The 15,966-nt window shown below is 35.9% G+C and overlaps 3 protein-coding genes across 3 annotated transcripts; 1 reads left to right on the top strand and 2 right to left on the bottom strand.

Moving 5' to 3' along the window:
* Window positions 1-180: 180 nt before the first annotated feature.
* Window positions 181-3,632, bottom strand: LOC136408219 (WD repeat-containing protein 48 homolog). Its single transcript, XM_066389095.1, has 13 exons — window positions 3,474-3,632; window positions 3,148-3,352; window positions 2,882-3,094; window positions 2,685-2,825; window positions 2,523-2,628; window positions 2,373-2,469; window positions 1,808-1,912; window positions 1,558-1,758; window positions 1,389-1,502; window positions 1,118-1,335; window positions 854-1,061; window positions 582-755; window positions 181-336 (listed from the first exon to the last, which is right to left on the bottom strand). The coding sequence occupies exons 1-13, from the start codon at window positions 3,513-3,515 to the stop codon at window positions 241-243; spliced, it is 1,920 nt and encodes a 639-aa protein (XP_066245192.1). The 5' UTR covers window positions 3,516-3,632; the 3' UTR covers window positions 181-240.
* Window positions 3,633-6,862: 3,230 nt separating this feature from the next.
* On the bottom strand, window positions 6,863-11,582 carry LOC136408360 (secretin receptor-like). The gene is made up of 8 exons (XM_066389297.1): window positions 11,228-11,582; window positions 8,431-8,682; window positions 8,216-8,374; window positions 7,745-7,901; window positions 7,559-7,689; window positions 7,403-7,500; window positions 7,190-7,346; window positions 6,863-7,127 (listed from the first exon to the last, which is right to left on the bottom strand). Exons 1-8 carry the CDS (start codon window positions 11,411-11,413, stop codon window positions 6,882-6,884), a joined length of 1,386 nt encoding a protein of 461 aa, XP_066245394.1. The 5' UTR covers window positions 11,414-11,582; the 3' UTR covers window positions 6,863-6,881.
* A 619-nt stretch (window positions 11,583-12,201) lies between these two features.
* LOC136408176 (15-hydroxyprostaglandin dehydrogenase [NAD(+)]-like) lies at window positions 12,202-15,499 on the top strand. The gene is made up of 5 exons (XM_066389032.1): window positions 12,202-12,359; window positions 12,411-12,537; window positions 12,589-12,695; window positions 12,926-13,257; window positions 14,653-15,499. The coding sequence occupies exons 1-5, from the start codon at window positions 12,258-12,260 to the stop codon at window positions 14,801-14,803; spliced, it is 819 nt and encodes a 272-aa protein (XP_066245129.1). The 5' UTR covers window positions 12,202-12,257; the 3' UTR covers window positions 14,804-15,499.
* Window positions 15,500-15,966: the final 467 nt, after the last annotated feature.

Raw genomic sequence — 15,966 nt, 5'->3', positions numbered from 1 at the left:
AGGTTTTTAGCAATGAGTTCGAAAATACGATATTCATTTGAGTACTTTGGCGCCCCGTAACAGCAAAACGAAGCAATATTGGATATAGATTTAGTTTGCCCAGAACGCCTTATTTTTGGTCAAACGTTCTACAGTAATTTCAGAGACACCCTGTATAACACATATAACATACATACAAACCAAGTTTTTACATATAGTAGATAATACGATAACCTTCGCACTAAAACTATAGTATTTTATTTATTTACTAACAATTTTATAGTATAATACTAAATCTGTTGTGTACTTCCACATATAGTACCTTATGGTGCGTAGGTCCATGGAAAGATCGACCGGCTGAAAAAAATTATTGCATAAAACAAAAATGAATTAGAGAATTTATTGGATGGGATACAGGAAAACCACTCTTTTAATGATTGATCGTTCATGGAAAAACCAGGTGTATTCTCTCTTTGTAGCAAATGTAAGAATATATTACCAAAAAAAATCATCATATCTTTGCAAAATATCCCCAATATATGTAGATATTTTTTGAATTAAGTCTTTTAATTCTTAGGGATTTTAGACCAATTTCAACCTACCTGATCAGAACAAATCAGCTTTATTTGATCCACAGTGTAGCCGGTACTGGCTTGTGCCTGGGAATCCCCTTCAGCCCCAGGCGAAGTAACTGTACCCTCTCCCAGGAGCTTCTCTAAGACATGTTCGGCCACTTTTCGGCATTGAATGAAATCATTGGCTACAAGTCTATCAGGCTATAAAAGAAAATAGAACTTTGGCTATAATTTAACTAATTAAATTTGTAAATTTTAACGTGATTTTACCAATTAAAAAAAAATCCTTTTGCACTCACCTTTTTCAGTCTATCTTGTTTCAGTAAATTAGCAGGGACGCTGGAATGGGGTTTAAGATAAAACTGAATCTTATTAAATTTATTGGTGCAATTGTCTTCGATATTAGTAACCACCCAGTTCGGAACTGTTTCATTTAAAAGTGCATTCTCAGTGTCGCCCCCAGTGTCCCCCACTAACACCCGGTAGAGAGTGCGTCCTCCAATTTCACTACAAATTTAAAGGAAAACACACCATTGTTTTCTAGACCAAAGACATGATTGAACCTTAATATTAAAGGAGTGTGTTTGGGAACTGTGAAGTAAATTTTTCCCTCCTGATCAGACTGTACTCCTCTCCAATGCTCAAACAAGGCTTGTAAAAGTAACTTTCCGTAATTTACTTTTTGGTCAGGTTCTGCATGATCTCTAATTCCTGCATCTTTAACTGAAACCCAAGCCCCAAAACAGTCAACTTCGTCTTGTCCTAAATGAATTGTCAACATCTAAAAAAACCTTTATACAACTTGCAAATGTGTATTTATAATATTGCGCATACCCCAGTTTTAAGATCTGTGTTAAACCAATTAGGGACATACATGAGCTTTTCGTTATTTCGAGTGTTAATTTCATTTTGGTAATTAACTTGCCCCAAAGTCTCTATTTTTTTGGCCTAAAAATTATTGTTATTATTTTTTTCACAAGTCTATAAAATTACAATAACATACACGAAGAATGTCGAATAAAGCCACAGTTCCGCTGGTATCTTTGGTCAATACATGTCTTTTATCGTTGAGTACTGTGGCCTTTATTATACCAGCATCTCCGGGAATTATTGAAATTGGTTGTGAAGGCATTGGAATGTCCTCTTTGAAATTTTTCTCGTTAGGTAATTTCCAACATCGAATTGTAGAATTTGATGTTGAGACCTTAATTATTTGGGTTTAAATACTGCCACAAAAGCTTTATTAAATTTACCCAAATTCCCTGCTGATCCGCAGTGAAACACATTTTTAAAATTGGGGCATCTTCGGTGCACACTAATACAGTGTTTTGGATGTTTTTAAGATCGGTCATTATTACCTAGAACATATTTTTACATCGATGGCATTTTACAAAATATTTCCATCAGACAACCCATAAAAAAGAATGTATTCTATGTCTAAATTGGTCTATGTTGTCTGCCATTGCCAATGGTTGGGATGCGTGTTATTAAATTTATATAATTAATATTAAGTTTAACGTGTATTCTAGTGTTTACGTATTTCCTACATTGGTTGTTAATATTAATATCTATGACCTTATTTTATGATTGTGGGCAGATACCAGCATTTGCCGTTGTAATGAATGTGTGAAATTTGAGATAATTTCGTTCTGATCCATGGCGTGAATTTAAGACATTTTTGGCATAAAAATAATGGTAAATTTCAAAAACTGAGAAGAGAAAAAACCTCTTCAATGTTTCATATTTATTTATTTTATGAAGGACTGATGATGGAAATTCGCCACTAAACGCTTAACATAATTACCTACACTTTTGTACCTTTTTATCTCGTCCTCCTGAAATTACATAAGTGAAGTTTTCCGTAGCCAATAAAGCCCAAACCGAGTCGGCATGGACCAGTATAGTTTGAATGCATCTAACTCATGAAAATCAATCAAAATAAAATGCAAACTTTTCCGATTTTACTACCTCTGCTGCCCTATGTTCCATACTTTAATAGAGCCATCACAACTGCCTGAAATGCATTGAGAACCATCTCTCGAAACCACCAGAGCTTTCACTGTTTCTGTATGCCCTGACATATTTATGAATCAAATAGTCATAAAGTCTATCTAAATCTCAGCTTACTACCTTTTAATTTACATAACTTAACACATGTTCGTGGGTCCCAGAGCCTTAATACTTTCTCAGTAGACCCACTGACAATTACACTTCCTGGGGGATTCATTGCTAGGCTGTATATAGACTCTTTACTTCCAACAAGACTGGATGCTTAAAGTTTAGGTTTCAATGAAAATCAATTAGAACTGAATTTTGTTACTACTTACTAGTGACTGTATTATTAGAGGCTGTTAGTGCAGTTAAGGTGTTTATATCCCACAAATAAATGGATTTATCAAAACCAGCAGAAGCTACTTGTTCTCGGTCTTTGGCATAAGCCAAAGCTCTAACATAGTCTTTGTGAGTTCGAAGAGTAGACATACAGAAGCCTTTATAGGCATTCCAGACTTTAACTGTGGTGTCTGAACTAGCTGATATCACTACAGGAGATCAATGGTTTTTGATATTTTCAAAGACGTTTATAAAAACTTACAATGTCTTCCTCCACAACACAAAACAATGTCATGAACCCAATCAGTGTGATGTTCCATGCTGTGAACAAACCTTTCATGTTCATGTGCCCGAACTATAGAGTCTCTTCCAGCTGAATAAAGTCGATCCAATTGAGGATCAAACTGCAGGGCATTAACACCCGAACGGTGTTTCTTTTCCTCAGGTTCACATATCACCATCGACACCTTTGGATTAAAACACAATAAATTAAACTTGATTGTAAGTTCTTCTCTATTGGCAGGTTAGATATTTAAATCTTAATGTAGGGTTTATTAATACAGTGTGTAGAGGAATTTTTAGACCAACCTGGACCTTCTTTCTGGTATTCTGGGTCTTTGTATTTGCCATTTTGTCGGAGGTAATTTCTAATTGGAAGCCGAAGACTGCAGTGTTCGCCTTTTAGTTAGCGATTTGCAATTTGGCTGCTTTAATAGTTAAAATAAGCCAATGCGATTTTCGGGTTGTATTTGCAGTAATTCACATTTTTTTGAATGCCTTATTGAATTAAAACTGTTAATGATTTATTTGTTTATGTAAATTTATATTTGAGAAAAGTTTGGTTAAGTCGGATAATTTGTGTTCAATGACACTTTTTTTTAAACTGGCAACGTTGTTCTTAGTGCCATCATTATTTAAATCACTTTTTTGCTTGAATAAATATTAGTAGAAGGTTAAAGCCTTCAAATAAATGTTTTTTCCACATTTAATTACCACCTAAAATTCACCTTTTACGGTAAATATAAGGTTTTCTTGTAGAAATTTATTTTTCGTTCCACACATCCAAATCGAAACGTCTATTTTACTATTTTTCCAATAAGAAAAAAACCAGAAAAACGGGTGTATTTTTCACATTTTACCAGACAAAATTTTAACATTTAAATGAGAAAAGTGCACCGATGGAAAATTATCTAAAGAAAGATTTACTATTCTGCATTGCGTTGATATGGATGGAAGAAGGAAATATTGTTGGTAAACCAAAAAATCCAAGCGCATTCAAAAATATTATTGTGATTAATTCGCCTATTATGTGAGAAAGTAATAGAAAAGCTTGGATAACATCTGCTATAATGGAAGAATAGTTAAGAGATTTTGTTAGCAGAGTGGGAGCCGAAAGAAGAACATTTTTGCTATTTTTAGACAATGCGTGTTCTCATCCTAAAGACATCAAGTAGCAAACATTCGACTAGTTTTTTTTATCTCCAAATTACACGTCAATGGTTCAACCTCTAGATCGGAGCATTATCAAAAATTCTAAAGCTTTTTATAGATCAATTACGGAATAAATTTTGTTCCCGAAAATGGAACCTGTTGATTGTATTCAAGGGCTAGCTAAAGTCGTAAATGTGCTGGATGAAGTTTATGTTTTAAAAACTGCCTGGCAGAAGATAACAGAAAAGACAATTAAAAATTGCTTCCGTGAAGCTGAAATAACACGTGAACGTGTGAAAATAAATATAGAAAACGGAGATGATTCGATAGAAGATGGATCTACCTTTGTTAGTTTCATCTGAACTACTGCGAAACTGTGTAGCAAAAGGGATTAGCAGCAATAATTTCAACGACTTTATTCATATCGACACAAATTTAGTATTTGAACATGATGATGAAGCCTTTACTGTCGATTCTGTAACTTAAGAGGAATCTGTGCATATGCGGATGACTCGCACGCAGAACCAGATATCAGTAGTCAAACGGCTCCTCAAAGTTAATCAGCAAGTCATTATTTAGTTAAACTATTACAAGAATTTGTTAACAATAAAGGAGACGCAATAACAATGGAGATGATTTAAAATTACATTTCCAAGGTAGCAACATTAAAGCGAGAACTTGCCGAAGCACGTTATTAGTTAACATATCGGTGTACCATGATTAAATTTGTTCATGAACTTCTTTATCTTTAACTACCCAAGCTATGGAGTATGGTAAGTATATTATACTTTAGTAATAAGAACAGAATTTAAACGAAGTAGGTTAGTTCTTATAGGTTGCAAGTCCCCATAAGCGGACAGCTGTGCTAACCGGACATATTTTGACAGTCCTAACGGTCTCTGCCTATAAGAGATATCACTGTACATGTTAACCATCTAAATCGCATGTTTTATGGGAAAAATTAGGGATTCGCGTAACATTCTCGTGGTAAACAATAACATCGTTCAACAGAAAAATTCTCTCCATAGAAAGAATGTTTGTTTTGTAAAATTTGAACTTAAACTAATATAAAAGTGACCTACAAATCTCTCAATTATCGTGCTGGCAATTAAATTCATTCAGGTTTTTTCCCGTGTAAGTTTCATGCTGATTTGCACTTTTCTTCTGAGCGTTGTCGGGCAAATCGAAGACGCCTTCAAGGTCATGTTTCCCTTATACCTTGTATGGACTTTGGTTTAGCTAGCATAAGTATTGTGCATGTTGCGTAGCTGTGAACATGGAAAGAAGCAACGTGCATTTCCGTCACATTTTTTGCTCTATTATTTAAAAAAAGGCAAACAAGCTGCCGATTTTCATAAAAAGATATGCCGCGTGTGTGGAGATTGTGCTTTAAGGGAACGTGCGCGTCAAAAGTGGTATACCAAATTCCGTTCTGGAGATTTTGATGTCGATGATGCTGTAATGTACCCTTAGGCTACGCCTATGTACTCCACTATTTTAGTAATATGCCCGGGATGGCCATATGTGAGGAACCCATTATCTTCCAACAAGAGTTACCCCGCATAAAGAAACTTTCACTCCTTTTTCCTTGTCAGGACAAAAGTCTAAACACATCCACGTTTAGCCAAAATCTGTATAGCTGCAACATCCCCGTAAATTAACATTTTTGTTATTCTCTTTAAACGTTACGGTTTATGGACTTAGAAAGTTACCAGCTGTTGATTGCCCTGTTAATTGCCTTAAACCGGGGTACGCCTATGAGTACTGACCCCCAGATTTAGTACTTAAGATGCCAAGAAGCTTGTAAGGCACTCATTAACTCGACTCTCCCGAAATTCATCTTTCCTCATAACTCTTGAAATTCAACTTTCTCTATAGAATTGTCGCTTAATGCCAAGATCATTTTAGTTTTGTAAACGATTAGGTGTGTGTGTTATAACTAGTGGAATAAATATCTCCCGAAAGTCTTCCCGAGTTTTATTTTGTGAAGTTCCATTACAATGCACCCCGCTCCGGTCGTCTAACTGAGACTAATTATATGCACACATACATAGGTATAGGACATGATATGTGAAATATACTTAGAATTCGATGCAAAATCCAGAAATGAAACAAAAAATAAGTTGGAAAAAATGAAGTTGGTGATCATAAATTATTTTTGAATCGCCCTGTATACGTAAGTTTACCATCAGGAAAACCGCGGCCAAAAATAAAAATCGACGTGTCCGAGCGTTTTTTCAAAAAACAAACTCCTGAGTTTTAAATGAATTTATTTCATACTTTTTGCTCTCACTGTATAGATAATCGACCATTTTTCCTTCCATTTTTCTTTAGTTTACGTTTATTTTCCAAATAAAACATATTTTATTACAGATAAATTTAATAATAAAGAAAAAATATCTAATAAATTATTATATACAACAAATTTCCTTTAGAGATCTTTAATATTATTGAAAATAATGGAATCCAATAATTTGTTAAATTTAAAACAATCATCACAGAGATTGAAATCAACACATCCATTTACACCACACCAGTTTCATATATAAAAAAAAACCTATACAGCTACATTATCGAATGGCCATTTAGACCCTTGTTCTTCGCACAGTCGTCATCGACTATGCCGAAGAGTTTTAAGTTCTCTAAGGCGTCATCCTGGTTGTGGAGAGAGTACTGTTGAGTGTTACTAGAAATGGTTCTGCTCCGTCTAAATTCCTTGTCGGTTTGGTCCACCACAGCGGTATATTTCCTCATAATTTCTTTATGTACGTCACTGTTGAGGAGGCAGTATACCAGAGCTGTAAACAGACCCTCAAAAGACGAATGCGGAGTAAGAAATAAGTAGCTATTTAAGTATAACAATTCATTCTTACCAGGAATGACATAAAGGTTTGGTCAGCAAAGATCCACATCAATTCCAAGTTTATATTTTCACTCTGCGTTATTTTTATGTAGAGGCTGAGGATGACAGAGAAAACAAAGGGGACTCCATAGAGCGGTATCAAGATGAGGGTCGATTTCATTAGTTTTCTAGAAATGATAAGTCAGATGGGGTAGTAAGGGGTGTTAATTTTTTTTACACTCACTTAACATATTTTATTCTTCTGTGATGCGTGAAAGTGGAAGTAAATTGCAGTTTCATGATCAAAACTTTCACGATTATCTTGAAAAGCGCCAGGTTTATCTGCAAAAAGAGAGCTTTTATGTTAGCGCTACGTCACTGCAATTGGATATCTTCAGACCAAAACTGTGACATAACTGGGTATGTCCAGTAATAAATGGATGTACTGGTCATCTTTTGTAGTCCAGCACCCTGTATCGTCAAAAACCAGCCTTAAGATCATCCAGGGGATTACGAAGAAAAATGGAAGGACTATAAATGATTCTCTTAATAAATTGATCATTTTCAGACGTGATTATACACATACACCATCCTAATATGCAGTAAGTGTTTGTCCCATGGCTCTCGGAGAACAAATTCAAGAATATAAGATTATGCAAGTACAGTCCTTCCATCAACAGGAAGATAAAATTGGATAATACGCAGTAGAAGTAGATGCTTACAAACATCTTGCAGGTCCAGGTCTAAAAAGGTTAAATTCCTCGACTAAGATTGTAGTTATTTTACTGTAAATTTCGGTTATTTACATTGTACGATAGACAACATGAATAGTTCTCTTTGTGGATCATCTCAGTATCTTTTGAAAAGGCACCAAGAGACCACCTTGAGAACATCTGAAAACTATACAGCTTGACTGTTTATTTAAATCAAAAATCCACATTTACCTCATCACACTTGCGTCATAGAGCAGTATTTATAGTCTAATTTCTAATTTTCTCAAGTGCCAAAAATCGAAAACTTTGGGTGATTGACCACTATAATGCATTAACATACGTACGTAATTTATTTGGTCAATTTTCCCATTCTCAGTGAAGGTGATGTCGCCAGCCAAGGCGATTCCATTGTGAAACAATGACTCTTTGGTGAGGTAAACTGCAGCCCTTAACATGTACGAAACGAACACGTTCATGTGCAACTTGTTGCGTTCGCAATGCAACTTTCTGAAATCGAATTTTCTAGATTTTTTTTAGGTTGAGAAAAATTCTTGCGAACTTGCTTCAAAGCCACGAACAAGGCGAAAGCTATGACTAGAGAGATAAGGGACACTCCGTATCCCGTAAAAGTGAAGTAGCGAACATATTTTAACCAGGTATTTCGGGTTTTAATGGCGGTGCTCATTGCTTCCATGGCTTCCAGGTCGTAAAAGTTGAAGTTTCCGCATTGAGTTAAATTGGTCCAGTGGTCCTTCTCATAAAGCACCAACCAAGTGCTGTTGTCCAGGCATTGTTTTGTAGCAAATCCATCCTAAAAATTACCAACTTATAAATTTAAAAAAAAACCATCACAGTCGATCAAAAATTAAGGCCAAAACCCTCGTCTGATGTTTTGAAGATAAAGTACATGGTTGTTTAATTGACCAACACGTTAACACGCCTGTAATTCTACATATTTTACTTTCAATAGGTCATTGTTAATTTTTCAATGTAAGCTAATGCATAATCGATTTAAATTGTTTATTTGTTGCAACCAAAATTCAATCCTTAATCGTATATTTTCCTAGAGTTATGAATAAGAATTTATTTTCGGTACTGATTTGAGCATAGTTTTGAAAAACAATCACGTGACAATATCTGCATCGTGCAGCACGTGCAAGAAAGTTCAGGCTTGCTGATGCTCAAACTCTTTACCGCATAAATACACTTTTTGTATTGTAATAGTTTGCGTATTTCTCCAACTTTCCCACATGTGCGGAAGTTCAATGATTTTTCTGCTAAAATGACAATTTTCAAAATATTTTGAAAAAAGAAAAAGTGCCTATGCCACTGGTTTTATTGCACATTTTAAAATCCAAAATGTCCTGTGCATTTATCATCATCGCTCTAGACATGAAAATCAGGAACGTAGCAATGGGGAATTCTCTTGGTTAACCTTAGAAAATCGCCGCCCCTGGCTTTAAATCGTCAAAAAGATATTTACAATTTTAATATCAAATTCATAAAAATGATCTCTATGCGTCTGATTATAAAGCAGCAAGATTATTATACAACATTTGAAATTTTTAAGTTTCTTTCTTATGTCATAAGATGCAGTGGGCTTGTTTCAGGGATTTTGAATCTGCATTTATCAAAATGTCAATATCGCTTCGACTCGCCTTAGAAAAACCTACACTCCACTGATCTTAAACTTGAAGATCCTTTTACGGAATTTGAAATTTTTGTCACTTCATGAAGACGTAATTTTTGAAATTTTTTCCGCATTTGTATCTCTGCGGAACGAGCAACAGGGCACAATCGTACCAATGGAGTTGTAAGATCAGAAAAAGGCAGAGAAAAGCGCAATTATTTTCAATCGTGTTTTAACTCCTCTTAAAAGAATTTCTGATACATTTTAGTTACATCTGAAGATTCTTCTAATAAAACTAAAATTTTGAAAATCCCTACGCCACTGGCTTCAGAACAAATTGTGAAACACAACTTTATATGCAAAAGAGTAGAACCTAAGCTCGCGAAAATCAGGATCGTACTAAAAGGACCTTTTATCCCCAAATATCGACTTATTTTGTGATATCAAATTTTACAAAATTCTGTAGCCCGTCCCTGACTCTTATAAAGTTTTATTATGATACTGGTTTTTATTATGATACGCGTTTCAAAACAAATCTGCAAACACTAAAATTTTTAAATTCCCTTTAAAAACTCCTATTTTTTATTACTTATTATCATTATTTTTTTATTATATGTATAAAGCATTATACTTGTTTTTGAAAAAAAATTCTAAGCTTGGTTAGGACTGAAAAGTCTCTACCTTTCTGATTTTAATCAAACAGTCCCGAATGTACCGATTAAAAAAAATTGTTTCAATCTTAGTTTATTTGTAAAATTCACTCCCCTAATTTTAACATTTTCAAGTAAAATAACCCAACCTGTTGAAATTTACAGCATTTTTTGTGGAGTTGAATAGCCAACATCAATTTATGGTATGTATTCGATTTTTGTACATTTTATTACAACTTTACGAAGTTTACATGAACGTCCCTGATTTTTACGCAAGTTTTTAGTGAGCGTTATTTCGAAACTTCCTCCAAATATCCGAAATTTACTTTTCAAAAACAGAGGCGTAGGTAGAGGTGAGAATTTTCTGACTCATTCAATTTTAGCAAATTCTACTCTGATCCTATTTAATGCCTCTAATATCAAGGCATTATTTAATGCAAAGCAGTTTTATTGTCAAAGCTAAATTTTTCAAAATCACCTGCAAAAATCAGAGGCGTACAAGTGAAGAGGGGAGTTACTCAAGAAACCCTATTGTGTGTTTCTTTAGCATGTTTTGTAGATGTTATTGCATTTTTAGAGGAGCCACTGCGTAATATTAATGCAAAATAGTCTCATTAATAAAAGTCACAGACGCACAGGTAGGGCGGGTTGCCAACCTACCAATTTTATTTGCAGCTTCTTTTATCACAACTGAAGTTTTGAAATGCACTTAAAAAAATCAGGGGCGTACCAGTGGATTTGGGAAATCCACCATTGATCGTAAATACGTAAGGAGTGTACAAAACTTCTAATTAATTTTACCAAGTTTAATTGCAATTTTAGAGGTTTTCTACGTTTCTCGCTTTAACCCACAATTTTGAAGCACATTTTTATGGAATTTTTGTAATTTTCAAAATCTAGTTGCAAAAATTAGAGACGCAACTGGGGGGTTTTTGGCCAATTCAGAATTTATTAAAAAATGCATTTTAGTTTCTATCAAATTGCGACCGTTGCCTTATCGCCGAATTTAACAGGTCTGCAAGTATAAATCAGGGGCGTGCCTACCAATGGGAAGTTTACACGAAAGTAGCACTTACCTTTGTAGATTTTACGAATTTATTAGAGCAACTTTGATTGGCCAATTTCCCAGCTTCCGTTTCGGGCCAGCAGAAATATTCGTCAAAAACTCGCCCGCACCCGTCGTAGGTTTTTTCCGCCATGGACAAACACCTTTTCCGGAGTTTGGCGCGGATCCCCTCAATTTTTTCCCCATCATCCTTCATGTTTCCACGCACCGCGTTGTTTTCAAACTGATTAATTCGGTGCGGTAAAGTGATAGTTGAGCGGCGATTTCAATATCCTTTATTTTGTTTATTCCCATCGTCTTACTAATGGATCGATTATAAGCACTTCTGTGTGTATCTTATAAAACGTGATTTGATTTATCGGTCTCCGTCCGTGTTTGGCAAACAATCACATTTATCAATATGTTGTTGCGATGGGGTGGCTCTTTAGATGATTGGTCTTTTGCGGTTTTCAGTTTCTGGTAAACTTTGAAGTGCGGCAGATAACGAAAAGAAGCGGCCTGGAAATGGGTCTTTAGTCAAATAAAACAACCGATTCTTCACCGAAACATTTATTTCGCCAGCAAAAATCTTTTTTTTTCCACCCATTTCAACTAGTTCTTCCAGCAAAAATAGCTAATTAAAACAGTATTTTTCAGCAAACCAAGATGTTTACATTCTCTTCTTCTCGTTTACGTTAAATTTGAAATCAAACACTTGTCTTTGTTTTATTTCCATCACTTATCTATACAAAAACTTTCGAATTAGTGGCCAAATGCTTCGACTAGAAACGTGTCAATAAGTGTTTGTTAAATAACTAAGGAGCTATGCCCATTTCAGTCCACTTCAGTCAGATTTAGCCTCCATTGACTCAGCACATATAATGGCCTAAAACAATCCTCTTAAACCATAAACAATTATATCCCCTGTCGGCGTGAGTTAGGAGATAAGGCGCTGTTGCGCAATGGAATAAAAAGTCTGTTATCGTTTTTCGCCAACGAAACGAAAATTTCACTACATTACAATATCATATCAGCTTAGATGCAATTGAGATAGTTGAGAAATGGCTTCTTTCCCTGTGAGAAATAAAGTGGCTTTAATTACAGGTGGAGCAGAAGGAATCGGACTGGCCATAGCCAAGGAATTACTAAAGAACGGAGCAAAGGTGAGGTTTGATATAGAATTTTCCCTAAAATTTTAACGATTTGCTCCTCAGGGAGTAACGTTAGCAGACTTAAATTCTGATTTAGGAAGGGCAGCGGTTCAGGAGCTTGAAAGCTCTTTCGGAGCAAATAAGGCGATATTCGTTGAAACCGATGTGCGAGATATTGACAAATTTGAGGGTATCGGGCGAACATCCCTTGACATTTAGGAAACTTAATTTTTTTTTGTAGCTGCCTTTATTAAGACTGTAGAAGTTTTCAAACAGGTGGATATTCTGGTTAACAATGCGGGAATCCTGGATGATAGTCAGTGGAACAATGAAATAGACATTAACTTGGTATGTGTTATGATGTGTTCCGAGTTATAAAAAATCCTTTGATACCGTGCAAATAAGTGAGGTTAATGTAACATTGTCGGTAGAATTTCTAACCTCACTCGTTTGTCAATGTCGTTTAATGCTTGACTTTCTGTATTCCACTAAGTTACAACGCTGAATAGTAGGACGGTTTGGCCACCACATAAACCTTAAGTTTAGGGCACCCTCCCTAATGACATCCTCCTCTCTAGAAAGGAACTATCAATGGTGTGCTCCTCGGCTTCGAAAAGTACCTCCAAACGAATCGATCCGGCAACCAGGCCGTGATAGTGAATCTCTGCTCGATTGTAGGGCTGGAAGGAAGGGGTTGCATTCCCATTTACTGTTCGACGAAATTTGCGGTGCACGGTTTGACCCTTGCGTGGGGTACTAAGCCCCATTTCGAGAGGACTAAGGTCAAGGTAGTCGCCCTGTGTCCAGGTGCCACGTCCACGAATTTGATGAAAAACATGATGAAGGGCAATTTGGGGGCACCGTATGAGGAACACATGAGGAAGTACGAGGCTCCTGATCCCTTGCAAACGTAAGTAGTCTGAGCAGTAGGTTAGTTTATTTTATTGTTTCGTTTTTTAATTTGAAAGTGTTGGTGGAATTTCTCTTTACGGAGGAGGGCTGCGGCCCTTCATTTATCATTGTGATTAATCAGCGTCTCGATTGAGGTTGAAACATGAACCGTCTATACAAGACGCTGCCACTTACGCTGTTGACTACTTATACTTTCCTATTTATATCTTAAATCATGAAAATGTTTATTAGTTTTATTTGAACTTAAAATAGTTTCCAATCATTCTTTCTTTAATGTAATATTTTCATTTAGGATATCAGTATGCCAGTGGCTGCGTCTTTTTTCCTCAAAGACTGTAGGCTAAACATTGATATTAGCACCCTGGCCGGTGCTAAGATAGGGGCGTACTAGGCAAAATTTTGAAGGGTATTATTTGCAGTCGAAACAGTTTTTTATAATTCTTATTCATTAAATTAAACCATATTTTACTTAGAAACACGGAATACCACTTAATGCCAACTTTTCCATAAAGTAAGGACGACACTCTGAAGATGGAAATTGGCGCTCCAGTTGTACCAAGACAGGAGCGTACCTAGTAAAATTTCAATGGGTTTATTTTGATGTCAAAATAGTTCCACATCGGTTTTTATTCAAAAGCATCCATTTTTACCTAGAAACATAGCACGCCACTGGCTGTGATCGTTTTCTGTGACCCAAAGCAGGTGCTGTAAACACTGATATTGGCGTTCCAATAGTGTTGAAATGTACAGCTGGTGTAGCAGACAATATTTTGACGGAATTTAATTAAGGTCAACATAGTTTCAAATCATTGAACTGATGTCATCTGTCACTGTCATCTGTCACTGAATCACTGAAACGAAACTTATTGTTATTTAGAAAGACAGGACGGCATTGGCTGAGACGGTTTTCTGTGGCTTAAAGCCGGAACTGCAAACACTAATATTGCCGCCCCAGTTAGTCCTTAGACAGGGACGTACTAGGAAAAATTTTAATGGTTTTTATTTGGAATTAAAATAGTTACAAGTCATGTGTCCTTTAAAAAATCGGAATTTTATTTAGAAAGAGCGTACATAATTAATACTAATAAGTCAAGGGCGTGTATGGCGAAATTTTCAAGGTTTTGCAACCGGTTACACGCCACTGATTGTAACATTTTTCAGTCGGTGCTGCAAATATTGATATTACAGAGCTGCTTTTTCATATGGTCTTAATAAATAGTAAAAGTCATTCTGTTTTAACAGCTCTGCGCGCCTGACCGGTACTTCTCGATATCTTGAAACATAGCGCTCGATTTTCTTACAAATCAGAAATGTACTTGTTTGCAAAGTTTTGATAGTTTTATCGTACTTATTTCGCACGCTTGTTCAAATCTGGTAAACCGAAATTTTCTAGACCGGAACAATGCGCTGAGGGGGCACTCCAAGTAATCGAACTGGCCCCCACTGGAACCGTTTGGGTTGTCGAGGGAGGCGAGAAGCCGTATCAGTTTGTCTTACCGGATAGGTTTAAATTTACTGCAAAGAAATATGTTGTTGACCAGTAAACTGGGAGCAATTTGGAAAGATTGCCAAATATACTCAGTGACCTTAGAAGCGTTACACCCAGTAGGAATATTTTTTTAGAATTGATGTTTTAGCAATGGGGTAGTCTCGCATCCAGAATGAAACGATAAACTTTGCAAGAAATGTTATTAACATATAACCCGAGACAAAAACTAATATTGTGTTTGACGACCCTGTAGATACACTCCTATGCACGTCTAGGCATCGACAAACTTCAAAAAGATGATCGATGTTTGCTTGCGGTACCTCGTTCCAAGCAATTTGAACTTCGTAGATTAACTGTGCCAGAGTTTGTGGAGGATGGGCCAAAATGGACAATTTTTTCCCTATCACATCCCACACATGTTCGATGGGACTTAAATACCATTTAAATCTCCCTGCCAAAATCGCTAAGATGGCGATATTGTGTCCTCGGGCGAGTTTGATCTCTTAGTAAAAAACTAAGAGATAAAACTTTTTTTTCACAAAATTCCAAAGATAAAACGTTGACCATAATATCATATCCTGCTCTCTAATTAGTCGTTCTGCTGCCAAAACATCAATTCTGAAAAATGATTCCTACTGGGTGTAACACTTCTAATGCCACTGAGTGTACAATTATCCGGAAAATATGGAAACGTATGAATCAGCAAACGACAAAATAAACTTAAAGCAATAAATTAATTTCGTTAGGCATACGTGTGTTTGTTTCCTTATGATACCACATTCCTTCAAATTGTGTCTCTTGATAGCATCGTTAAGTATTTCTCCAAGGAAACTCGTGTGCAAATGACGTGAGAACTTTACAGTCGCAAACATAACACTCTGCTCGTCTTATTTCAATTACCTACTTGATATTCATATAGTTAGGTACCCCCCAAACACTTTTATCGCAAGTACTTTAGTCTGGCGGTGAAATTTTAATCCCACTTGAGTTTTTCCTTTATTAAAGAAAAAAAATGATCCATTTCAAAGCATTGTGCGCACAAACATACCTACTCTAATCACTGGGAGTTTTCTCGTGTTTCGAAGCTCACTCGTCAGGTAAACGTAGATCCTTTGAAGAATTATTAATGAAATATACCAGTCCCATCAGACATTCTTATCGGATGAGTTTTCAACTACAACTACAATACCACTGACGGTAACCATATAAAGGGTCCGC

Source organism: Euwallacea similis, chromosome 4, assembly GCF_039881205.1.
Source record: "Euwallacea similis isolate ESF13 chromosome 4, ESF131.1, whole genome shotgun sequence".
NCBI lineage: Eukaryota > Metazoa > Arthropoda > Insecta > Coleoptera > Curculionidae > Euwallacea > Euwallacea similis.
Note: the sequence above shows the minus strand (reverse complement) of the source record. Positions and strands in the feature narration are given on the sequence as shown.

Excerpts from the sequence above, each read along its gene's own strand:
- LOC136408219 (XM_066389095.1), bottom strand. The coding sequence starts at position 3,515 with ATGGCAAATACAAAGACCCAGAATACCAGAAAGAAGGTCCAG. Across the intron at positions 2,826-2,881 it reads CTCTAATAATACAGTCACTA|CATCCAGTCTTGTTGGAAGT; the intron begins GTAAGTAGTAAC and ends CTAAACTTTAAG. Across the intron at positions 1,062-1,117 it reads CACACTCCTTTAATATTAAG|TGAAATTGGAGGACGCACTC; the intron begins GTTCAATCATGT and ends TTAAATTTGTAG.
- LOC136408360 (XM_066389297.1), bottom strand. The coding sequence starts at position 11,413 with ATGAAGGATGATGGGGAAAAAATTGAGGGGATCCGCGCCAAACTCCGG. Across the intron at positions 8,683-11,227 it reads AATTCGTAAAATCTACAAAG|GATGGATTTGCTACAAAACA; the intron begins GTAAGTGCTACT and ends GGTAATTTTTAG. Across the intron at positions 7,902-8,215 it reads AAATTGACCAAATAAATTAC|ACCTGGACCTGCAAGATGTT; the intron begins GTACGTATGTTA and ends TAACCTTTTTAG.
- LOC136408176 (XM_066389032.1), top strand. The coding sequence starts at position 12,258 with ATGGCTTCTTTCCCTGTGAGAAATAAAGTGGCTTTAATTACAGGTGGA. Across the intron at positions 12,538-12,588 it reads AGATATTGACAAATTTGAGG|CTGCCTTTATTAAGACTGTA; the intron begins GTATCGGGCGAA and ends TTTTTTTTGTAG. Across the intron at positions 12,696-12,925 it reads ATGAAATAGACATTAACTTG|AAAGGAACTATCAATGGTGT; the intron begins GTATGTGTTATG and ends CCTCCTCTCTAG.